Below are 26744 nucleotides of genomic sequence, written 5' to 3'. Positions count from 1 at the left end.
TTAGCTGCCTCTGTGTCGAGATCCTGTATTTTGCTGTTTACCTTGAATACAGGAGAACCATTGTTAATGTTGGTAGTAACACCTGTGCTTTTCCTGCTTTGTAAAAAAGAGGTTTCATCAGTACCAAATGGCAATATGGTACAGTAGTGATGTATTTTCATCAATCAAAATGCATTGGGAACTGTACGGAGAAAAATCACCCCACCACATCAATAAATAACCTCGTATCGTCACCGACTGTAAATTTGAATGCCAAAATATGCCACTGTTGGGAGCAGTGTTCATACAGTGCTACTCATTCATTGCAGTTTTTACGTGGGAGAGTAAACAACTCTTGACCTTTCAGATGTCATTGTGATATGGAGAAGTAGATTAAGTCTATGGGTTTTCTATCCTGAATGAACGTATGGATAGTCTACAGTTGATTTTGTGCTGGTAATTATTCATGATTTCTCATTAGATGTAGTTTATCAACTTATATGGGCATAAAAAAAGCTTTTTCTGTTTTGTTCTGTTTGTTTCTGTTGTTAACGTTTTAACAGTGGAGTTAGAGTTGATGATGTACAATGAGTAACTCACTGACCAGTTATGATCCTGCATCAGTATAATTATGTGTTACTTGGGTGCTAATTATGGTAATAGCTGTGTCCTGTAAAACCAAATGCTGCTGATTCATCAAATCTTAAGTCAGCACTGTATTTATTGTTAAAGATGTGATTTCTGAGAGTCCTGCTGTCATCTAGAGGGATCACACGTCTTATCTACCATGCTTTAACTCTTCAGGCACTCTAAAGTACTCTTCCTATGCTGTAGGTTTGTGATCAAGGCTCAACAGCAGTGTAGCACAGATATACAGTAAAACATGTTTGTTCTTCAGTGGCAACATGAGTAGGGTGTGATACTGTTTGAAAGAGTGTTGATGCAGTGAATCAAGGCTCGGTCTATTTCTCCTCTGATCTTTCAAGCAAAGGTCCCTTTAACCAGATACTCTTAAATACAGTGATTTCAGACACTTAAGAGCTTTTTGGCCAAATTACAAAGTAGACTGGTCACAGAGTCGGCTGGCAGTGGTAGCAAAACACCTTTTTATCCGGTCAGTGTGTGACATTTCTGTCCATATAAATTACCATGACAACTCCCTTTGTGTTGTTATCCCTCTCTTTCGTCATCACACAGGGAGTAGCTACTTTACTACATAGCCCAGTCCTAATGAAGCACAGCTCATAAAAGTACACTCACACATATACACACACACGCAGCGAGGTCAATGAGCAGACAAATGGGCAAAGGCAGAGACTTGTTTGTACCTTGCCATGAAATATGAGCCTTGAATGTGTGTATGCGACTGTGTAGCCTGAATGAAGCGTTCGTTCTGCGTGTTATGAGCCTGTAATTAAGCACGGACACAAAAGGCAACTCCCTCTCCTCCCAGAGCCTAAATGAGTATTGATCTCTCACAGTGGATTGAGATTGAGATTGTCCAAAATGTGGCAACTTGCCTCCCCACTTAGGCCAAATTAATCATGTTCAAGTTATTCAAATCTTTGCCTGAACCTTATTTTTTTTTAATCTGATCCTGATTACATCTGTGGACCATTGTGTGAGTTAGGGTTGCAGCGATATACCGGTTTCAAGGTATGAAAATTGATGGTTATCATATTGTGTACATTTGCTTACCTAAGAAAATTAATCCTATCATTTTAGTGTTACTAAAATATGTGTATTTCATGTTTAAATTAATTCATTAATCCTTTGTTCAAGCAAAAAACCTTCTATTTTCATTCCATTAGGGGTCATTGTAACTGATAATAACAGTAATAAATGTGTGCGACTGTGACGCTGTGAAACTGTGATATAGTCTGAGATGGTTATTGTACCGTGAAAATCTCATCGTTGCAACCCTCCTGTGAGTTGGAGCATCATGTATGGTGATTGCATTTAGACTAATAGTAGTTAAAGTCCTCTCTGTGAAAGTCTGCAGCATACACAACAGTCTTAATTAACACGCTAGTGTTTTCCTCTACACGTCTGGACCTGGTGTTCATGTGTGTCCACCTATATGCTTGTTTGTGTGTTGAATAAGTTTTATTTTAGAGGCCTCTGATTAATGTGGTTTTCTTGCATGCTTTTGATTTTAGTATCCGCTCCCACAAAAGCAATAAGGAAGCAACAAACCAATATAAATAAACAGAGGAAGAAATAAGAGGGGACTGCTCGAATAAATTCGACATTTATAGCATTCCTCACTTGTGTTTTTTTAATCTTCAAAGGGTTTTATAAAGCTGTTACAGGTTTAATAGACCTTCTCTGTTTTTCTGTCGGTCTTCTCTGGAGACACAATCATGTGCTACGTCAGAGCCTTTGAGTTTACTCTGATCACATGGTTCAGTCCCCAGTGATGATCAACCACCCACACCCTCACAGAGACAAACACATTTGTTGCCATTTATTGCCACACAGGCTTGTTGCATTTTTTATGTCTAGACTTTGCCTCAAAGTGCCTCATGAAGTGTAAAGAATAGAGAAATAATTGAAAAAAAGCCTAACCCCTCCCAGCATCCGGATTTATGCTGACATCTGCCTCACTATTGGTAGGTCACACATTTTTTGTTTAAACACTATACATCTGTTGTTTGTGTTAGCCTCATTTCTGTGTCTATTTAGCTTTGAATCACACCCACAGGAAGACCAGGTTGGCACACTTTACAGTTAAATACAGTATGGGATTACAAATAACTGTCCGCTTATCCTCAGCACACACCCAGAGATAATTATTGGCTACTGACTATCCTGGATGTGTGCATGTCCATGCCCGTGTGCACTCGTGAGGAGGGGGAGACCAACACCGGTTTATAGCTGCAGTGTAAATGCTCATTAATTTGAAGCTGTGCCCACTGGACTAAAATGTCAGTCTCACCCTTTGCATAGTATTCAAATACCATGTGTGTCTGTCAGTCCATACAGCTTCTTAAAATACTCTCAGAGATAGACCTGGATGATGTTATCCCTTAGTGTCTTCAATATCTTATATGTCAAATCATGGCAGATTTTGAGACAGATGCAGATACAAGCACCCCACCCCACATATCCTTCACAAAATCTTCTCAATTTAGAAGTCGAAGGTTCGTGTGGTCAGCCAGTGGCTCAGCACTGCTGACTAAGGGACTTCCCTATTTTTTCTACTCTACTTGAAGGCTATACTGTACTTACTTTTACCAAAGAGGAAAATGTTTGAGTCTTTGTGGTCACATCTGGATATTTAGGGTTATTTTTACGACAGGTTAAATTTAACTTCTGTGAAAATTGAACTAGGCAAGAGGGAGAGAGAGAGAGAGCGAGTACTTGAGGCTATGCGTTGTTGGCAGTGGTACAGCATGTATCTGGTAATATCTGCGTCCATTTCACAGGCCATCCTGTTTTAAATAGAGAGGGTGTGGATGCAATGCTTCCACAAGCCTGTTCCTCAAGGATATAAGCTTAACCAGAGTACACACCAACTGAACATGTTAGATCAAAAGCTTACAGTATAACTGTCAATTTATGGCTTCAAAAGGGAGTCAGTGTATGGTAGATACAGTATACAGTAGCACAAGACTGACTGATATAGCCCATGGTTGTTAAACTTTGTTCCATTAAGTCCTCTGAACACGTGAAATAAAGTAGTGAACTAGTTACTTAAGTGCTGAAAGTGCTACCCTTATTCCCTTTAATGCGAGTGCACAATCTTTAATTAATCTGTATGTCATTAGCAATTACTGCAATGTCTTTTGTGGTTAATGTTCAAGTACGAGTTATAAGGCCTGGCACAGGAGGATGTAATTAATGGGTCCTTGGTCTGTGTACGAACCAAAGCAGTCAAGGCTCCCTGAATATATTTCGTCCAAAGCCATGCCATGATACACTGGAAACATTTTAGACATCTAGACAGACTGTATTTATAGACTGCCGTGCTCCATAGGCCCCACTGAATTACCCAGCCTGTTATCTGCTATATGCTGTCCTCATTCCCCGGTTAAAGAAAGCATTGGGAGATACCTTTAGCAACAAAGTATGCCTGTGTATCAATCTTAGGTATCTTCTGTACAGTGTATCTGTCTGTACTCTTACGCAGCTGTTATGGGCAGCTCAGATTTATTTCTGGAAGCCTGCAGTCATATGTTAGCCACCGTGGTATGTGGGCTTGTCGGGGAGGAAGACAGACGGACTGCATGCATATGTGTGTACGCAGATTGGACAGACTCCTCCAAAGCCAACTGACGTGCCATAGCAGTGGTATCAACTGATAAGGCGGTAAAGTGCACTTTGTCTTGCACAAGTTGTATTGGTTTTACAGGTTTTCAACATTGCTGCTAGTTTCTATCTCAGTTTTAGAAGAAAACAAAGTTTAACCACTTTGTGCCACCATGTCAGTAATTTTGCAACAGTCTTTTGTCCTTTTCAAGGAATTATTACTAAGCCAGTCTGTTAGCAGGGAGCTGTTAGCAGGGAGCGCATGCACAATTTATGGTGGCATTGCTTTCTTTAAAAGGACAGTTAGCCCTGAAATCCAACATATAAAAATACATATTTTGCTATTTGTCCATCTAGATTGTTTTGGCTTTAGTTGCCAGGTTTTGGAGATATTGGCCGTACAGATGTCCGCCTTCTCTTTAACATAACGAAACTAGACGTCACTCAGCTGGTGGTGAAAAAAATACATACCCTACAGCAACTTCTCTTTCAAGAATTAATGACTCGATTACTTAAGATAATCTAGGCCTTGGTAATAAAATAATAGCAATAATGAATAATAATTCACAGCAAAATCTGTAGTTACACCATCACAACTTTTCTGATTTGCTTCGATCTACAGGCACAATTGGCACACATGTCATTTATTCAATAACGTCATTAACTAACCTGTGATGAAGTATTTGCCCCAGATGGACACGTATCGACCGTCCAGGTTCAACAATTTGCCATTTTCATCCTCTCTGTGGATGGGCTGAAGCCATAGATCTCTACTTTGACTGTCTGCAGTTCATTGGGGAAGGAAAGAAAATCGTAAACTGTGTGTTTGATATACAAAATGATACACAGCAGCTTTCCGGCACGGTGCTGCTATCTTTTCTATTTGGCACTTCACCCAAAAGGGGATGTGGTCATTCTGGCGTTGGGAAAGTGACATATGCCTTATTGAAGATGTTTTTCTGTAGCTTTTCAGTGATTTATGTTACATGTTTTTCACATCAAAGGATCTTTGGGTGCATGCAAGCTGTGTTTGTCTGCTAAAAACCAACAATATCTGTAAGTGTTTTTGTTCTCGTCTCTCAAGCAGGAGCTCTCTCTAATTGAACACACAGCTCGGGGAATAGAGAACAGACTAATTATCATTTCCTGCTGTTCTGCCTCTACATTCCTTCTCTCCTTCCTTTCTTCTCTAATGCTGGACTCCACCCATATACCCTTTTTTGTTCCCTTTCTTGTTGCCGTCCAGTCATGTGGGGCTTTGTGCCACCTGAGATTCCCTCATCCCTCCCTTTTACCAACCGTAATTATCCCTCCTTCCCTTTTCCCTTCCATTATTCCTCTGCTGTGTGCCTGTTTGCCACCCACACGCTTTTTGTAAAAGCTTTATGTCTACTTCAGCTGGTGCACAGTGCACAGCTCATATCTTGGTGCACCAATAAAAAACAATAATTACACTGTAAATGCTTATGTGACTCCCCTTATGAGAGTAATTCTGAAGTTATCAATACTTATATTACTACTACTACTCGATTTTACAGTCAGGTTCAGGAGTTGACTTGAAATGTCTGAGGATCAAGAGCATTTGTTAAGTAGATTAACATTAACTATGGGCACATAGTATATTTGTTGAGTGCAGAGTAGCCTGATTTTTACACCAAGCATAATGAATGTTAACACTTTTTTCCATGACTGTCTAGGAATATACAAGTGAACTATGGCTCTTTATTGATGTCACTCGGTAAATCAACCTCAGTAAGGATGCTGGAAATCACTGAAGTAAATAGGCTAAATGGCTTCAAACACCTGAGATGGTAAAGAAAGAATGGACATACTTTTTGGCAAAGGTTTACAGAACTATCATATTTGATCTCTTAAGGAAAAACAGACATGTTTTTTCCAGCTGTCCAGACAGAAGTAGTTGGCTTCCTTCTCCTATTTTTGGAGAATTCATGTTGTCTTGGAAAACATCTTGTTTTAAACAGTTTTTTTTACACTGTGCTTCTGTGTCAGTGGTCACAAGTGGACAAGATGACTACATGAGTCAGGATAGGAAAAGAGAGGATAGGGTGGGTGCTTTTACAGTAAGTGGATTTCTCTCCTTTAAGTAGGTGTGTAACAGATACTCCTGGATCACCGGTTGTTGGTTGAGGTCATGCAATACATCCTGAATGTAAACCCTTCAAATAACTAGAAGACAAGTAAGCAACCTAATTGATCCCAATGAGTAACAATTCATTTAGCACCTGAGGTGTGGTGTTGTCTTTTCAGCTCCCCTGGGTTATTATGTTACTGTTTCTGACTCTGCCCTCCTGTTGAACAGATTGTGCCGAGCTCTTACCTGGTTGTTTTCACTTTGCTTTCTGTGTACACAAGCACAATTTGAACTGTATTTAAGGTGGAGTCTAATTTCCAGGTCATCAAATACTGATGCTTTGGGTTGGTGATTCACAACATCAGCGGTCTCTGTAATGGTTTTAAAGTAAACGCAGATAATATTTGACTGTAATTCCTCCTGTTTGTCCAGGACATTCAAATCTTCCAGGACATGTGGAGTGGCACCAGTTTTTCCAAAGAAGACTCTGGGTTGATTACAGTTTGTAATGCAGTTGCCGTTTGCATGCAAATATAGTGAAATTATTGCACTAGGGGCAGTCAGTCATTCAAATTCTCAGAATGGCTTATGGTTTTATCATGGTGCAATCACAGACTGTTACCATCGCATTGCATTTGGTTAAGTGCTGTTAGGCCAAGAGTGCAGTCAAATGTTACGCCAGTACACCCATATAGACGCTAATGTCATGCTGATAATGATTTTCACTTTTTTTGTTGTTTAAATGAATAAAACCAGGACAATACAGCACATTTATGATGCAAATTAATGGTTTAGCCTTTTGTGAAATATTTGTTGACCTCCTGCTATTCTTGAGGGAGCTAGTAAGACAGCTACTGCGTATGCAAACTAACATGGAAATAACAGACACATGCTGTGAGATACCTGGTATGACCCTAGGTTTGTGACATGTGGCCACATACCATTGAGTGAAGTAAAGCAGTGAACCATTGAGTTCAGGTCTTTTGGTGTATTGAATGAGGTAATTGGTCAAACTGATGTTGTTCTGTTTATGAGCTTTATTTGCTTTAGAGAATCATGTAATGAGTCAAGTTTTATTATCTTGAAAACCTTTGAGAAATGCCTTGAAATTGGTTTAATTTTTTCCTTCAGAAACTTCTACCATCTCTAAATGATCAAGTAGGCATACCTGTTTAACTGCACAGAAGAGATTCAAACGTGAATGTGCTCTTATTTTCTGCATTTTTTACTTGGCTGTAGCTATGGGAGGAGTAGTAGTGTGAAAACAGGGGGTCTGACTGGCATTACAATGGCACTGAGCCACTGTACTTGGCATAGCAGTTGGGTGGGGTTTTTAACCACATGGCTGGTAATTTGAGCATCAGGGCATATGCTCAAGTAGATGGCTGTGTGCCTAGCAACTGCAAACAAATGCCTTACTGGGCTCACATGTGTCCAACACTCACTTCTAAAACAGAAAGTCTTTCACTCTGTCTTGACCTTGCTTTCTGTCTCTGTTCATTTCTGCTTCTCTTTCTCTGGGTCATTCACCCTTTGTGTGCATGCATCCAGAATCCACAGCTGCTACTACACCGAGGTCTGCGCTCTTCTGAAGTCAAGTGGTGTAAATATAGGTTGCCATGGGGACACCATGACACCCAAGGGATATGCTGGCTAAGGTAGCTGGACAGTGTGTGTGAGTGTTAGGGGAGTGGCTGAGCGTCCAGGATGTGTATCACTCGCACTCGTGTCCAATGCACAACAGGAGGTTAAAACTCAAGTGTGCACACAGACAAGTGTGCTCCTGGCTTGAATGTGCATGTGTGTGATCTTACATGCAAGTGGTGGGTGTGTTCTTGAAGTGGCACTCAGGGATAAAACATGCTGACATGGTTGATGTTTCTACTCTTCACTCATGTCTCTCTTAAACAATAATCCATGTTTTAAAGGTATGATTACGAATTGAGGCCATTTTGAAAATATCTTTTCGTACATGTTCAGTAATATGAGAGAATGGAACTAAAATCGTCTTGAATTAAATGTATTTTGCTCTCTCACTTGCAGAGTGATTTACAGTATCCAATAGTACTTTTGGTTCAGTGTTTAGCTCAAGGTTGGGCAGAGCTCTGGTCTGAGGTCAAGGATTGAACCATCACTGCAATCAAACCATCAAATTTGGCAATTAACGGTCAACCCACTTTACTACCTGAAGTATTGCTGCCAATTTTGTTTTCAATGTAACTTTAACTAAAGCCATAGACAGGAAATGAAATATTGTATTATAGATGCTCAGTAGAATGCATCTGTTTGACAGGTAAGATCTAATATAAAAAACTAAGCTTTTAGAAATATGTGAGATAATATTTTTGTGTCTGTTTGTTGAGACAGTCAGCCTGCTGTTTTATCTGTCCAAGGGAATGTCTTGCAGTAGAGTTAAAATCTTGTCTTTTACAGCGTTTATGTTTCTCAAACAAACAGTGTAACTGAGGACATCTATTTTTACATCAGTTCTTATTATATGCTACAGAGCTTTGTGTTCATCCATTGTTTATACTGTACTTTAGAATGCACAAGGTTTGTCATGGTGCATGTAGGTCAGTCAGTGCTGTGTATGTAGCCAATTAATGTGCTCCATATCCAATCAGTTGTCTTCATTAGAGGATAGTGGCTCATTGTTTCAGTGATCCTATTGTCTGACCCTGAAAAGACTCACATCTGAGGGCATGTCCACATCTCTGACTGACTGGGGAAACTGTCCGTCTCTCTGACTGACTTACTGACTTTTGTGTCTCTGTCTGTTTTAAATCATAGTTACATTTAATCACATCCACAGCAGACTTTATTGTTTAGAGTAGGTCCAGTCTGTCTGTCTGTTTCTTTTTCTCATGCAGTACCATTTCCAGCATTCTGTACCATTACATTGTAGGTATCAGTAGCAGACTGATTATTTTTACCCTATTGGAATTGCTGAATGGATCCTAAAGGAAGTGAGTAAGATATCAGAAACACACAATCATTTAATTGATTTTTTTATTAAGATTAGAAGGAAGTGGCCAAGATAGCAGAATAAAGTTTTCCTTAATAAACAAACCACTTGTAAGTGGAATTTAATTTGTTGGGTTTGTGCTGACGGAGCAGAGTACCGACTGAGCATATATTCCGTTATTTTTATAAGACCTTCCAGAGTGGGAACTTTTTAGGCTGTGTTTCCATGGCTGGGATAAATACAGTCACTGACAGTTACTTCTTTCCCCTGCAAACGTTAAGGTAGTCTCCAGTGTGTCTGAGCTGTGTTATGTAATTTAACTTCTCCACTAACAACAGTAATCTGACTGTGACGTTCATGGATTTGTATTGTCCACGTATTGGCACTGTGTTGCAGTGCCCTTGCCAAACCTGTAATTCCAAGAAGATTTCATTTTTGCTTACATCTTGAAACCATGTTACCTTTTCCATCTCTCTCTGGGAAAGTTTTAAATTTGTGCAGTTTGCATAGTTTTTTTCATTTTGTCATGTAATCACACTGATCTGTAACTTAACATCAACACAACCACACATGCACACAAGCAAAGTCGCACTCACACATCCTGGCATGATTTATCCTAAGGGCCTTGATCAGGAGTGAGCGTGGTGGTATTTGGGTCAGGGAGCAGGTAGCCTGACGTACACGCACACACTGTAAATGCACTTACACACACGCAGACAGACAGACATGCAGACACTGAGACTAATCTTTTAAAGAGACTAGCACACAGACAGCAAAATAGGATGACTGGTAGGCTGTGTTTAGGTTTATGTCTTACACCATTACCATTGCTTAACGTTGTAACAGATATTCTGTTTTAATATTGATCAAATATAACCATGTCTAAATAAAGATATTGTTAATTTTACATTCTATTTTATTTAGCCAAATCCTTTTATGTCATCAGACAGATTGAGTATCACTGACAAGTCACACACCAGCTTTTGGGAAGACTGATCTGCAATTATGTCATTAAGATGACACCATGGACACTTGAATCAAGCATGCCTCACTATTATTGCTCCACCATCAACATGTTCAGCTGGCAACCAGCATTGTCTCAGAAATTACATTTTGGGAGCTAAAATGCTACAATTTAATTAATCATAACGCTGGTATCCATCATATTTTTATACATATAGTATACCTTTAATATAATCAATTTTTAACGATGGAGGATCATAAAACACAAAATTGTTTTCACCCAAAATTTACAGTAGTTAAAGTAAATGTAAAGGAGAGTGCTGTCAGGTTGTGCCTTTACTGTTTGACAATGGCAAAAGTTTTAAGAGCTAATAGTTTTAAATTAACAGCAGCTGCTACTGTACTTTCCTCAAATCCATCATCTTTGTTCAAACATTATTTCAGTTACCTATATGTGCTTAGATTTAGTGTAGTGGATGTTGGGAGATATGCACAGCTCATCTCTAATAGTCACAAAATAACACTTTCCACAAAGATGTTCCATTAGCTCTATATAATAAATATCGGACCATGTAAGTATTTTAACCTATTTCTACTCCTTTCCGGACGAGTAAGACTTATGTATGTTGTTGAATGTGTGTAGCTATTCTATTCTATTCTAATCTATTCTGTTCTATATAGTGTAACTAACCAACTGGCTAGTATTTGTTGTAATACATTAAATTTTAACTGTGGACATAAATTCTCTCTGCTCATGTTGTTTTCCACTTACAGCTGCTCACATGTTTTCCTGGATGATTTTACCACAGACCACGAGTCTAAAACGCCTTTGGCAGCTTGAGATTAATTCAACATCTATTTGTTTGATATTCTTACTTTTGAAACTTTCACAAACATTGATTTGATAAGCAACTCGAGCCTAAACAAATAACTGTCCCTATTAAAAAGAAAAGCTATCAGATTTAATAGAGAATAGTGAAAGAAATATATCCTTTTTAATGCTATTTAGTCAAGTGAAAAGAACTGAGTGGTTCTGAAAGGTCCATTAGTAACCTTCAGTGTGTGTGTGTGTGTGAGAGCCCATTTGTAACTCAGTCCCTGTAGCAGCACAGCACTTACTGCCCCCCTGTGCCGGAGCAGGGTTTCCTGCTCTTCGTTCCCTTTCCTCTCTCACTCTTTCTCTCTCTGTTTACACTCGCTCATTCTAACTCTGTGGGAGACGAGGCTTTTCCTAAAGGAGTCTTTGTGCCTGTTCGAGGGAGGGAAAGAGAGAGAGCAAGGAAGAGAGAAATGTTATGGTGAGACAAACAGCAAGCGAGAGGGAGGGAAGGATACTAGCTGACTGTGTTAAGCCTGGCTGGGGCCCAGTCCCACAGTACCACAGAGCCTGGTTCTATTTACCTTCAAAAACACAGACTCACCAGAAAAATCCCACACATTCAGAGGTTTCTAAGCTGCTCATGAAAATCACCTTCTTCTGTCTATTTCTTGTGAGTAAACCATATGCTTTTAAATACACTTTGAGTCAGAACACCTTGCAGTTAGTGGTCAGAAATGTTCTGCACTGTGATTATACTTGTGACAAGATTATGATCAATGTTGTCAAAGCCTTAAGTATACCCTGTCAGTCTCATCCACTTAAACTGTCTGCATTGCATAATGAGTCAATGACACTCTGGGTCTCGTGGGTGAGAGTTGGTTGATATCCGACTCAGCTGTTAATGGTTAACTGTGGCCAGGTTAGAGTCCGCTCACCGTGGTATGTTCACTTACATTCTTCCATCGCAGCCTTTACTGGGCAGGAGTACCTTGAAGGATACTGGATCAAACACGCATTTTCTCTCTGTGTGCCCAATCCTTGGAGCTGGATTTATAAACAGTCTGATATAAAACGCTTCTGGAACACTTAATCAACACAAGGACTGTTTTGGCGTGAGTGGGGTGTTTTTCTATTGTTATCTAAGGCTAATATTTGTGCTTTGAAGACAGACAGGGAGTGCGTGTTAAAGCGTGTGCTATAGAATAGCTATTTGTCATCATTATTAGCAGGATGAAGTGTCTGATTTCTGTCTAATCAGCTGTCTCTGTCAGGCTAAGTACAGTTTATGTTGAGCTAAGGTCAAACGTGCAGATAGCAGCATCTCGTCGCCAGCATGTCATTGACATCTGCTACATGACTCCACCCATACTGTAGGAGTTGTGGTTTGAGTGTGGTTCTTATCTGTGTTTTTATGGTTTTTGTAGGGTTATTGTCAACACACTAAATTATGCGTGGAATGCACCTGAGTTTACCTAATACCTTATCACCCTCTGAATACTGCTGTTTTGAATAGTTTTTGTTGCTACAAAACTGTAACACAATGCTAAAAGTCCAATTTTATCATTCGGTTTCAATCGCTTTTGTAAACCTGTGAGTGAGTTGACTGACTGTCACAACTCACTCAACTTAATCTTTACATTTTAGTATTAACTGTTGATTACATTGTCTTAATATGTCTTTCAATAAACTGCATGGAATAAGATTGAAGGATTGTTTGCATTAAAGTAAGGCTGTGAATCATTTTTCTTTTAAAGCTTTTTGAAAGCAGACATTGAGTATGTGACACTGCAGTATTTCCTGAAAGTATGAGTAAGAGTGCTTAGGAGTGATATTAGAGAGGGTGTGGTTGTAAATTATTAAATTATTATTCGGAAGAGTGTTTGAAACAGATGGAATAAGCAGCTGCTCAGGGGTGGATCATCTTGACAACCAAAAGGGTTCATCTTTGCATATCTGTGGACTGTTATGTAATCTTGATGAAGGGAAAGGTTTTTGTCATGAACAGAAACAGACGGACAGAAAAAAGTGATTGGTATTCAGGCAGCTCTTGAGGTGGTGGCAGAGGATTGTGTTCATTGTGCTGTCTTGCAGTGTAACTAAGACTGGACTCAAGTAAAACAAAATGACTCCAAAATGATCTGCATAATTTTGTTACAATTAAAAAAATTCAATTAAAATTAAATATAGTGAGTCAGAATGTGAAAATGTGTTACTAGATAAGCCATACACTGTTTGTCTGACTTAAAGGTTCCATATTGTAGCAGATACTGTGCCTTTAAACAAGCTGTCATGACTTCTGTAAGGTTGTGATGTCACAATTAAACAGTCATAACCATAAAAATTTGCATTAAATGGGACTGGTAAGAGAAATGCATCCTTGATTAATTTATGAATTGTAAATGTGACAATCAAGTGCAACATGTGAAAAGAATGCTTGTTATTTTCCAAACATACTCTGCTACATGGGAAACCTTGTACAATGTAGGAAACTACAGCAAACACCTAAAAAGTGAATAATAATTTCCTCTTGTGTATCTTTGTCATCTCCCAGGAGGAGAATGAAGGCACGTGCCCCACCACCGCCACAGGCCCCTCAACCCGCCCCACGCCACATCTTCAGAAACACTGTACCTGATGGGGGAGGGACATCAGGCATTGATGCCAAGGAGAACATACTGAGGCCCACTGTGGATTTACAGCTAACCCTACCACAGGGATACCAGACTAATGTAACTGAGGATGGCAGGTGAGAGGATGGATTTAGCACACATTACTCTGTGTGTATCACTCTCTTTCCAATGGCTTTTGTTTAGTGTGCCTTGTTTTTATGTTGCATCTGGCTGTGAAATGTCTTGTAGCCCAATCCTTTTGCTCGTTATTACTGTGTTTGGCTACAAAATTTCTATCCATCCATGTTTACATTAAATTATTTCTAGAGATTTAATGATCTGAGCTATAGCATAGCAGGACAATATGATTTCATGTTATGACCTTCATTGCCAGTGAACAGACAACAGAATGAGGCCTGTTTGTTGCTTCTGGGTCTGTTTGGGTTACAGTGCCAGTGGGGCCTTGTCAAGGGGTCCCACTCTTAGTCTCAGCACAAGCTTTGTCCCTGAGAGTTGACAGATGGAGGCTGACCGGCTAATGCTCTGTGCCCCTAATGAGCTTCTCTCCTTTGGGGCAGAAAATCAGGGATTCCTCACTTGTACAGAACAACAAGACTTCTCATAACCATAGACAAACCATAGACAAATTTAAGACCAGTAGGCATCTCTGTGCTACTTCTTACTAGTAGTAAAAGTAAATTGATCTTTTAATTTTTATTATTATTAAAAAGAGGCCTTTTCACAATTAAACATGTTGAACATTTTGGTGAACTTTTCAAAATACCTGATATTCCTTAAAAATATTTTAAAAAGTAGGCATATATTAGATAAAGGTATATAAAGACAGTGGTTTTGTGGCAGCCTATTACGTGTCTGGTTACCTTATTCTGGATTAGCTTTTGAAATGCATGATACTCCATTTTAGTTTTAGATGGGCTGTGTTTAAAGTCTACCTTCTGATATTGCTCAGTAGCAACATCAGAGCCTGATAGTGTGACATTCATATCTGATGGTCATAAATAAGATATGGCAGATGTGGGTCAAAAAGGAATATGCAAACAGTGTTTTGAGCTCACATTTCAAAATAGATCCATTTTTGTGGCTCTCTTGTAGGAGAATAGTAATTGGATTCATGCTTATACTGTAATATTACAGATATGATTATATCTTTTTAGTATACAGATTGCTTTGCCAGAATTTTAACATGCATTTACACATAGATACCAACATGTAGTATTGTAAGGTGCTAGTATACAACTATAACATCTTGCATGTGATTAATTGAAAAAAAAAAACTTTCTAAAACTTTTGAACCTAACCTGAACTCCTTCAGTAGCTGCATTAATTGCACTCTCCTATATAGTTTTTTTCTAGTCATGCCATTGATTCTTGCATTAATTTCATTCTCATTAAAATTAATATTCAAACCCAACATCATTTATTTATTAACATTATGTGTAGATTCCTTGTGCATAATCTCAAACATATGTCCCTGTAATGTAACTTGTCATGGTTGGAAAATGTAATGCTACAGCACAGTTAAACTTAAGTTTGATGGGAATGAGCGATGCTTGACAATGTAACATGACCTTATAAAAATGACCTCATGTGAACCAGAAGGGTCAGCAGGTTAAATTGCAATATATATCCAATACAACATTAGATCATTCTTTTCGGATAGTGATTGTGTTTTTGATGAACATACTATCAGCAAAAACAGTTTAAAAAGCAAATAAGGCAGGGCACTGAGTCTGTTGGTTGCAGACTGTCGTTTTAGTGGTAGACTGTGTCCATGTGTTGGTGATTGTCAATGGTGTCCTTTGTGGTAGTATCTCTCTCAGTTCTGTCATCTGATCTGGCTGTTCCCAGAAAACATTGGAGACTGTCTCTCGGTTTCTTTATCTGTGGATTGACAGGTTGTACTGCAGGCCTCCGCATGGGCTGCACCCCCTCACACACACACACACAGACATACAAAACAGTGAGACAGCTTCTTCTGGCTTTACAGACATAAGTAGTCATATCAACAAGTACTCTACAATTTGCCTGTCATTATTTCTTTAAGCCACTATGTTTTGTGACTGCCCTTTTATTGTGGAGGTTTCTGGCTACGAAACCACACAGATTAAATCTACAACATATGATACGCTTCTCTTGGTGTTTTGGGGCCTTTGTTATATAATTCTCCTCCAAAAGCTACAAAGATAGTTGTTTGATCTTCATGTCAAAATCAATGCTATTGCCATTCAATATTCTGTATGTAAACAGCTCAGTGTTTAAAATCATATCCTTTGTGTCTGTCAATAAGCCACCCCCTCTAAGCACATCAGGTGTGTGTCTGTTTTGTTGTATGAAGTAATTACTATTCTCTTTACCGGAGCTAAAGCTAGTTAGGCTCTGTAACCCTATCTTCTCTTCTGTCTCCCTCTCTTTCTTTCTCTCTCCCCATCACCTCCTTTGTTTCTTTCTTCCAAACTCCCTCCCTCCCCTCTCTTTCACTTTCTCTCTCTCCCCCCTTTCTCTCTCTTTCGTCCCTCTCTCAGTAAGGCGCTGATGGACCTGCTGGTTGAGCTTTGTAGCCGCTACCACCTGAATCCAGCACTGCACACCCTGGAGCTGCTGTCGCCCGAGGGCCACGCTTTGGGGTTCAAGCCCAACGCGCTGCTGGGCTCCCTCAACGTGGCCTGTGTCCTCATCAAGGAGAAAGTCTGGGAGGAGAAAGTGGTGCGCAAGCCGGCACCAAAAGTGCCAGAGGTGAGTAACAGTGGAGCCCGATACTGTGATCTTGATGTTCTTTTTGTCAAACCTACTGATATACAGAGAGTACGGCTTTGCATGGATTCTGTGCAAAATGTAATTATTAGACTCTGCGTGATAATACGATTTTGAAAGAAAAATAGTTAATGTTGTCCAGAATACCGGTGAAGAAGCCATCACTGTAACAGTTGTGTAGTCTACATGCACTACTTGCATAGCTCCTTACCCAGTAGCCCTGTGTAATGTCCGTCCCTCCCTTCTCTACCTTTTACGTCTGACTGCTGGCAGAAAGCAAGGCCAGTGAAACCTCTAAGGGCCCATGCTAAGGTAGGAAGCCAGTTGGGATTAAACTGGCCTAGCATGACATTGACAGAGTCAGTTCTCATACACTGGTTTTTCAGTTGTGTGCTTTTTTTCAGGTGTGCTTTCTTGTATCACCTTTATCACCTGTGTTCCTCTCTGTCTTTTTGTCATCTGTCTTTTTTACGGCTCACTTGCCTATCTGAAGTTATTTCTCTTGAGCCTTAGTCTCTTTCTCGCCCCCTTTTCTCTGCCTCTCCTCTGCTCTCCTCCTACAGTTTGAATATTTGATGAGTGCCTTACCTTTAGTTACCATGCATTATTTCTCTGCTCTTCTCAGGGCTCACTGGCTGCTCTCTCTCCCTTTGACCCTGCCTGGCCTCAGGCCAGAGACTGACACTATTTCAGACACAGCTGTCAGTCATCCCTCTTCTCGTTTCTATCTGTGTTTTCATTGTACCACCAGTCTCAGCAGTTAAAATGACACACGTGTGATATCTTGTCAGTTTATGAGATGAACCCAGCTAAAATTAATGTAGTCTTATACACGTAGGAATGTCATGATTCTCCAAATCCACAATTCAATGTCACCCTTGATCTTCAGGTCACAGTTTGATTCAATTTTCAGTAACAGTCAGTTGATTGCCAGTAAACCAGCTGTATCATCGCATGACCAACCAAAGAAGAAGCCTGCGCTCTGAGTGTTTTCATGTATTTGAAGCACCTTTCCCTGTAGTGATAAATTACATTGAATGTCATTGAACTTAAAATACAAAAGCTCCTGAAGAGCCGCTGATGGAGACCCACGTTAAGAGTGGGATGTTTTTTATAGAGACTGATGTGAACCACTTAGCGATAAAGACTGCTGCACAGAGCATGTCTGTTCTCTATGACAAAACACTATGTAGTGTTGTAAGATTAACTACTTAAATACACACACACATCCAAGATCACATGCTTGTATGCACACACACACACACACACATACACACACACACACACACACACACACACACACACAACCACACACAGGCATCAACATTTGGCAAATTAAATGTTCCTTTTTCTGTCAGCAACCAAAGTCTAACCTTAAGTTACTCATTACTAAGTGTCAGTGCATGTTCGGATCTCTTTCTGTCTTTCTGCTCCTCTACTCGCCACATATTTTACTTTTCACATGTTTTGTTGTTACTCTTTGAGATCATAGTTCACTCATTCATTCACATTCAGTGCTCTTTTGTCTTCAGATATGTATGCTATAATTCATTCACTTCACCTATACTGTCTGCTCTGTGGTTATTGTTCAAGACTTATTTGTTGTTTTATATTGTTGTTGTATTTTTATTTAGCTGTGTAAATGATCAAATCCATCACATCTCTGTAAGGTCTGTCAGTAGGCTTTGATTGCTTTTGTCTTATTTCTCAAGGTCAACCTTGTTCCTTTTTCGCCTGAGTTAAAAAATGAAATTTAGTGGGACTCCAGGATTTGAAGATTTCTCCAGTGGTCACACAAATTTGCCCATATTGGCCTTTTATCTCATCCAGTGTGTAGACATTAATGTCTAATGTTTTTTCCATCTTTCCCCTCTCTCTGTATCAGAAAACAGTGCGTTTGATGGTCAACTACCACGGCAGCCAGAAGGCAGTGCTGCGGGTCAACCCGTTGGTACCACTCCAGGCTCTGATACCGGTCATCTGTGACAAGTGCGAGTTTGACCCCGCACATGTCCTGCTCTTGAAGGACAGCATCAGTCGCCACGAGTTACAACTGGACAAATCGCTGACGGAGCTGGGGATCAAGGAGCTCTACGTACATGATCAGAGTTTAGGTAAACCTTAAACACTTGTTTCTGTCTATGTCATTTTCTATTTTAGGTTTAGTCACATTTACATTGAAAGTTCCCATAACACAGTCAGATTTTTAATGAATAAAATAATAAGTGTCAGTGAAAAAAATGGTTTCATTTTTTCAGTTAAATGAAAAATTTATTTGTTGGATTAAATTAATTAATTAATTAATTAATTAATTAAAAAGAGCCCAGCCTTGGTTTATGCTCTGTGAAAGCTGATGTTAGTAAGCTAATTGCAGCAGACAAAAGACACCATCATGGATACTGATGGGTCTTGGCTCGCCCAGCAATTGTGTCATATTATCTACTGCTGTTGGCCTGCAAATTGATATCATCCCCAAACAATTACTGAAGGACACGCTGAATCTTTGTCAAATGTATGAAAGTGAAATTCGGTGTGGCCAAGCCTCTACACAGATTTGCAAACTTAGGTGGGCTGTATAGAATAAGGAATAAGGAAAGAGAATTTTCCTATCAGCAATATAAAGTTCAGCATTGTAAAGCCAGGCAGTAGCAGGTGATTCAAAAGTTTCCATTGCGATGAGCCACACACCAGCACGACATTGTATTCTGCAGTTCAGTGTGACTAGCATGTAAATATTTAGTTTCATGCAACAATAGTCAATATTTGTTTAAGCAGCAGCTGGTACGACAGAGTACAAACAAAAATATACACTTGTGTTGTGTTTCCTATAATATGCTCATCTAAATTAACCTTAGTGAATTTAGTTTGCCCCTAGGGTTAGAGTAATTAGTAAAACATTATCCTCTATCTGGTTGAATACAGTTCTAAGATCTGATAATATGGTTCGTTACCATGGTAGCAGTCCACACCCACTGATATATATATAGATATTGTTCTTGTCACAGAGTGTCATCTTAGAGGAAACACTTGTGGTTTAGGGCCATGAAAGAACACCCAGAGCATTGTGTAATTTTTATGGTCAAATACTATTACATAATGGTTCTATTTTGTAACCTTTAGCTGTTGTTATGAAGGACACATCACCTGGTTTATGGATAATCTACAAATTATGTAGTTAATACAATTCATTAGGGTTTCTTCCTCTGCTTGAACTCTACCAGCTGTGTCCTGGTGCTACAGACGTGCTAATAACAGATTTATTGATTCTATCTGATGCAGGTCAGTTATCCACATGTGATTTCATGTGTTTTTAAAACCTTGTCATGTTTTCCAGTTCTCCAGCCTAAAATGGCTTCTGCCCCTGCTCTTAACTATTCAGGTATTAGTCACGATAAGTGTTGTCTGTCTTAGTGTTGCTTGTTTTAACCAAACCAGCTTTCTAACCCAATGTACCGCTCCTCACTTATTAACCCTGCTTTGGACATGCGTGTTTGCTTGTTAGTCATCCATCTGCAAAGAAATGCAAAGTAAAAATGTGTTGGTTTAACGTCATTGTAATTTTGATACTTATTATTAACATAAATTGCAAATGCTTTTTAGAACAAAAACCCACTAGTACAGCTCTGTGAGTTATTTTAAATGCCTAGTTTACCTTCCCTCCCTCCCTGTCCTTAAGCCAACAGTGTTATCATGGCACACTCTTACTTACTGCTTTGTAGACTGTGAAGGTTAGATGGAGGTGGTCTTTGAGAAAAATAAAGCTACAGCGCCCTCTGCTGAGGACACTCAGTCAGTTCATTGTGAATGAAAACCGATTGGATAACGTTTAATTTTTGTTTAAACCAAACTGGCTTACATGTGAGAGTGCACTGCATCTCCACTGTATTCTGCTGTCATTGCAATCCCACTCTCAATTATGTTATTAACCTAATTAACTCGTGCATGCCAAGATCATATGTCACTCACTTAATTCCTCATTATCTTTTTCCTAGAATAACCCTGACTTTTTTAACTTTGAATTAACAAGGCACTGACGCTATCATTTCATACTCCTCTCCCCCTCCTCTTCCTCTTTGGTTTCTTTTTGTAGACTCCATCCGCTCCAGCACTACCAGTTTGGGCAGAGCAGAGAAGAAAGGCCTGCTGGGTATTTTCCAGTTCAGCAGGAGGAAAACTAAGGTAGGTTTCCAGATATCTGTTGCTGTTTTTTGGCAGTTTGTTGTGTTTACACAAGGATTGTGCTCTCTTTAATAATTTTAGTGTTATCAGAGTCATTCATAAACAATATTACATTGGAATCATTGAATTAAGAGCAGAATTAATGTCACCATAACTGTCCACAAGCTTTAGCAGTGATCTTCTGTAAGAAAAATTAGGTTGTGCAAAATTTTAGAAACTAACCTTTAGTGGTGCGTGCATTCATACTTATTCAGACTGTTAGCTAAGGCGGGCTAGATGCATGGCTGAACAGTTGAATGCTGCATGTTAGCTGTGCCTTCCGTTTGCAGACAGAGACAACATCTATGGACATGGATGACTGTGATGATAAAGTAATCCAAAATACAGACACACAATCTGATGTAAGTATTACTTACACATCTGACAATGTCCAGATGTGATGAGTGAAATCAAAGTGGGATCTTGTTTTCTTGTGATCCTGCCTCAACTCATCTCTGAAGCGTTCCAATCATATACTATGGGTGGACAGAATAACAGGAACACCTGTACAATATAATACAAACCAGCACAAACAACACAAAGTGAATAGTATTGGGTTTCATCACATTGGTTACAGGGTTCCTGTTTTTGCGTCCATTTCATTTCTATTTCTTGCATGGCTGCCGATATGGCATTTAGTCTGATGTGTTATTTAAAAGCTTCCTCTGTTTGAAATATATTCTGTATGTCTCATATATCCATGTTCATGGTAGATTGTGATCAAACATTAAAATAGCACATTAGAGATGCTCTCTGTATTGGACTTTTGAGAGATGATGATTGGGTGTGTCAGGTCGCACGAGTGCTGGCTGGTTCTGCCAATATCATCCAAGCCTCACAAGCATGATCCTGGAGGCTCTTACATTTTTATTGAAATTTTAAGTGGTCGATGGTTCTGCAACTTTTGTTCAATTAATAAAGTAAATTGACAAAACATATATCACTTATGAAAATCTTTTTTTTTTTGGTTAAAAAAAACACACCAAATAACTGATGGTTGCAGCTGGTTTCAAAATCTGTTTTGTTTTGTCAATAATGATATCAAAACATCCCCTTGTCATTATTTTTTTACCTTTTATAATATAAATATTACTATCTTAATTAATTGTTAAAACAAATACAGGCAATACACGAGTTGATGCAAATATTGCACTCAATGGCAAAGTTAGTATCGGCAGTAGAGTCAAACTGAGCCACATTTATTGGAAATACTCCCTTAAGCTCTGGGCTATCGTCACAGAATAGGACCTTGTTGCTCCTGTACAGCTGTTGAGTTGAGGTAATGTGAACAGATGTCCTCCAGAGGGCAGCAACTGTCTCTAGTCAGCAGTCCCAGTGCTCACAGGTCCAAAGGGGAGCAATAACAATGTTGCCCCCACTGTCTTTTCTTTCCTACAAATGAACACTGACTAATGAGTGGTTATAGGGAATAGTGGTATATAGTGTTATTTGTAGCTTTTACCAGGTAGTTAGGTGGGGAGATTTGAAAAGATGTTAATCAGCTGAAAATAAAGCTTGAGTTAAGATTTGTAATCGTAAAAAACATTAACAAGTAAAATTTGACATGTTTTTTTTACCAATATGATAACTCCCTACAAACTCCAGTGTACGTGTGTGGAGCATACATCCATGTTAAGTAAACCAGACATACACTTAGACGCTGCATTAAGCAGCTCTCTACCTGTTATGTCTGTAACTCAATCATGTTAATTTGATTTTGAAGCCATGAAGCTCGGTTCAGCAGCAGCCACTGTGGCTCACCTCAGATCAATATGGCGTTTGATTGGATTAACTGAGAAAACACTCACTCTGGTTCACTTCAGTGTCCCACCAAGCACAAATCTTCTGGATCAACTTCTCCAACCTTCTGTGTCTTTGTTCTTAATGTTTCCTTCAGCACTGAGAATCTAGCTTGATATTATCATTATTCTCTTTAAGGTCCTCTTGTTAATATCTGCATCAGATGCTTCTGACTGCACTTTTGAAAGAAATAACGCCAATGAAGGGAGGCAGGGAAATGAAAAAGAAAAAAAACATGGCAGCAGAATATGAATTAAACATTCATACTTATGTAGACAGAATATGACATTTGCTTTGCTGTGAAATCTTAGAATATATTTAAAACAAGAAAGTGAGAGTTATACAGTGGTAGCTTATTTATATTTATTCATATTTCCATTACTCAGCCATGTCCAGTGGGCCTTAATGCAGCTGGGCTCTCTCTCTCTAATATTATTGTTCCACAGACAGGGCCTGTTATCAGACCACACACATGCATTCGTGCACACAAGCAAACACACACACATATAGACACACAGTGTTATCAGCCTGAAGGCATCAGATTACCCTACCTAGGTTACATTAGCACTAAAAGCCCAGCCTCTTATCTCTAATTGTTCATTAGGGGCCAAACTACTGTGTGTGTGTGTCGGTGTGTGTGGTCTTAAAACAGTATCATGCTCAGAGAGCTTCATGTTGGAGGGCGAGGCTGATTCTGAATCAAACCGGCTTGAAAAGGGAAATTCGCTTGTTTTTCCCCCTTTTTTAAATTTTAAAAGACGTGTGCCTGTAAGTGTGAGTAACATAAGTGTCTCAGAGTAGCAAATTGGCCATAACCAACAATCTCAAACTGGAATTTGTTCCCACTATAAAGCATAACAGATAAACTGTTTTATCAACTTTATAGGTCACCCAATATGTCCCAACATCCTAATCACAGTAATGAAAGGGCAGTTACAGGAGCCTCACAAATATGAAAGCATTTTTCAGACCTCAAAGCTCCAATACCACTCACACTCAGTCATTTGACCACCAGTAAACATGATTATACAGAAAAGATTTTGCACAAATTGGTAGTTTTCAAGGATAGTTTGGATGATTTTATTCCTCCAAGTACAGATGAAGATGCATTTTAAGTAAATAGATATTAAGGTACGACACAAAAATGCATTCAGCTAATGAACCAAAAGCTCCTCCTAGCTATTTTCTATGAGAAACACACATTCACATTTAAAGTAATATGTAATCTTTCAATTTAAATGTTTTTTTGGTGCGATAAACAGTATTATACCAATCTCAAATGGTACAACACATTTGGTAAAAGCTGCTGAACTGTCATCTGTGTATGGGTCATTGTAGTACCCTAACCCTAACCCTAACATCCCCCGAAGGTTTTGTTTAATGATAAGAATAAAAAGAGTAATATAGTTCCTTTCCTTTAAAAACTGGAGTGACAAGTTTCTTCAGAAAACACAATACCATACAAGATAGCTGCAAAGGTAACGAATCATAGAAGTAATGTAGAAGTGTACTCAAGTGCATATCAGTTCACCATGATATCACAGGTACAAAAGAGCACACTTTTGACCACACTGAACCAGCAGTGATACTGGGTGTGGTCAGAGGTGAAACAGACGTATAACCTTTAACCAGAGAGGGCAGTGAAACACTTCTTTTCAGCCCAATGTTAAGTTATTCCTTAAGACCCTGTCATATATCCAAAATTATTATCTTTTATGTATACCATTTTTAATCACATATATTTTGTATGCACGTGTTTAGCTAAGTCTAAAGGTAAAGATGCAAGTTGTCTTTAATTTCACACCTCTCAGTGAAGACAAAGCGATGTGTGTTTTAAATTCGAAGAGAACTTCTCCTCGTTCAAACTAGTGTAGGAGGATTCTTCTCTACGCTGAAGTAAAACTAACTTTCAGTGCGATTATAAGGAAGGGATTCTGACATTTTGCTAGGTCACTGGAGACTGAGACTGTCAGTTTTAGATTTGCATGGGTGGTTTGTAGTAGGATCAGTCTTTTAAGCACTAAAAGGCACTCCCTGGAGATACAGTATGTAAGCCATCTTCCTTGCGCAGAAGTTATGCAGAAGTTCAATAGGTTCCTTTTAAGTTGCTGACTTGAATGCTGCTGTGCGTTTGTTAACAGTTTCATCTCTCACTGTTTTGACATATTTCAGATTGTTTACCAGAGGAAAAGAGCAGAAGAGAGCAGGTGAAAAAGTCAGGCAGAGTTCATGTGAATTTTCCGCTTTGAAAATTTTTGTGAGGTGAAAACGAGCTCCTTTTTTATGGATTCGAAACGGAAATCACATCAGTCATTCACTTTCAACATTTCTTTTTTTGTTGCCCTGCTCTTACCCCTGTCAGTCACACAGCACAGAGGAAAACTGACTGAATATATTTGTTGAATATTTTATACCATCATTTATTCTGCTGTAAACTTACAATGTCACGTGTTAATGTTAACTTTTTTCATGTTTATTTCAATGTGTGTTGTACTGATTTGTACAAATGTATCTTGCAATCTCTCTGTCTCTTAAAGTTAAGTGTAAGGCAACAGGTTCCCCAATGATTTTCCACGCTCTAAGAATCAAAATTTCCTCAACAGTAAAACAACAAAACATATTTTTTCATATGGGAAATGTCTCCAATGTGAAAAAAGCTGCAGACATGCCAACTGGACTGCTCCCCTAAAGGCCTTTTTTCAGAAGCATTGTTCTTTTTCCCATCCCTCCCCACTGTGAGATGTTCTAACCTTGGGTCCAATTAATTCTAATGACCTGAACTTTATGTTCCTTTTTGTTCTGCTTTTATGCTGTATCCAGGCATTGTCTGAACGCATCAATTAATCTGCTTTTAAACACTTTTCTTTTCTTAAATCATGGGGGTGTGGGTCGTGGTTTGGTTCCCCCGTTGTGCCAAGGCTCTGTACCAAGCTGAGCCATGGGGAGATTCAGATTTTCAGGAGCACTTTGGGCTTTCTTTGATCAGATGGTAAAAAACATTTTTTGTTCCAATGCTTTTGTCAGGAGCAGCCACCCTTTGAAAATGCGGTTGCGCTTTCAACTTGGTCAGATAGATTGTTGTGACTGAAAAAAATGATTATACCTTCAGAAATGTGTGCATCGATGGCACGCAGAGTATGTGCATGAGTGCATGTTTTTGTAGCAACTGCCAACATTTTCTGTCATGGGTTTTCTTATCCAGATTCCTTGTTTGTTTTGTTATTCTCTGAATGCTTGTGGTTTTAAAGACACAGTAATTGACATTGACATCATAACATAAGCTACAAGGATGATGAGATTGTTATAACACAGCTTAATTGTGCAAATTGCCTTTTTAGAGGCAGAGATCACTCAGGGTGACCCTTGAAAATATTATGGCATTTCAGCTATGGGTGGCGCAACAGCAACATGATCAATTTATACACCAATATAAATCAGTGGTCATGCGTCTGACACACTTGAAAGCAAAATGTCCTTAATGCTGTATAGCTTACATTGGTATTCCTAAGTCTGACCTCACCCCATTTTTTTTTGACATTGCCCACAGGGTCTGACCACAGTGTCAGGGGTCCCCAGCGTAGAAGACAGGCCTAGCACCTTGGGCCAATCTCAGTCGGTCATGAGCATACCAAGGATGTCTCCAAAGGCTGATACCAAGAAGAGGAGGGCCCCTGCGCTACCCCAGGTCCCAACACCCAGCATGGCACACACTAACTTTGAGGTCTATGAGGTGAGGAGATTAAAGAGCTGTCTTAAATGTGTGTGTGCTGCTCTGAGTTAGACATGTCGATGAAATTATGCCACTTACTGGAAAACAGAGCCCTCATAGATAATTTTAGTTAATTACATAATGATATAAAACTTTGACTCTTGCTCCATTGTGAAACTTATGTGAATCCACTGTGGTTAAAGCACATACTCATAACTTCAGGGCAGACATAAAGTATAATGCATAATTGGGATTATAATGATGACACAACCCAGATTTTTCATCTTCTTCTACATTATGTACAATATTGAAATCCCTTAGCTCTCATGATTGACCTGAAGTAATACATCTCAAAGCTGTAATCTGTTTGAAGCAGCCTTTCCTCCATGTGTTTTGGCGTGAGATTCGGCTCCTCAAGGTCACAGTGACCTGTATTGTCTACATTAGAGCACCAGCTCCCTGCAGTCTCATTATAGTGTTATGGCAGCATGCTGGGAAATGTTGTTTAGCAACCAACATCCTTCCTCCTTCCCTCTGATAATAAGTTTTGTTTATTTGGAGGAGCT

At 39.2% G+C, this 26744-nt stretch overlaps 1 protein-coding gene across 4 annotated transcripts in view; it reads left to right on the top strand.

Moving 5' to 3' along the window:
* The first annotated feature begins 11705 nt into the window (after positions 1-11705).
* The window catches only part of cobl (cordon-bleu WH2 repeat protein), a 47062-nt gene continuing 32023 nt past the window's right edge, over positions 11706-26744 (top strand). For 2 of the 4 annotated variants that reach the window (XM_073485955.1, XM_073485952.1), the window contains exons 1-8: positions 12050-12182; positions 13622-13816; positions 16223-16433; positions 18337-18565; positions 19786-19830; positions 20542-20630; positions 20960-21031; positions 26017-26199. In XM_073485955.1, the coding sequence (XP_073342056.1) occupies positions 13629-13816; positions 16223-16433; positions 18337-18565; positions 19786-19830; positions 20542-20630; positions 20960-21031; positions 26017-26199 (1017 nt within the window). In that variant the 5' untranslated portion in view covers positions 12050-12182; positions 13622-13628. Of the gene's footprint in view, positions 11741-12049; positions 12183-13621; positions 13817-16222; positions 16434-18336; positions 18566-19785; positions 19831-20541; positions 20631-20959; positions 21032-26016; positions 26200-26744 lie in introns of those variants that run through there. The other 2 variants (XM_073485953.1, XM_073485954.1) reach the window with 2 other exon arrangements.

The sequence above is a fragment of the Pagrus major genome, chromosome 17 (genome assembly GCF_040436345.1).
Source record: "Pagrus major chromosome 17, Pma_NU_1.0".
NCBI lineage: Eukaryota > Metazoa > Chordata > Actinopteri > Spariformes > Sparidae > Pagrus > Pagrus major.
This window is presented reverse-complemented; position numbering and strand designations above follow the sequence as displayed.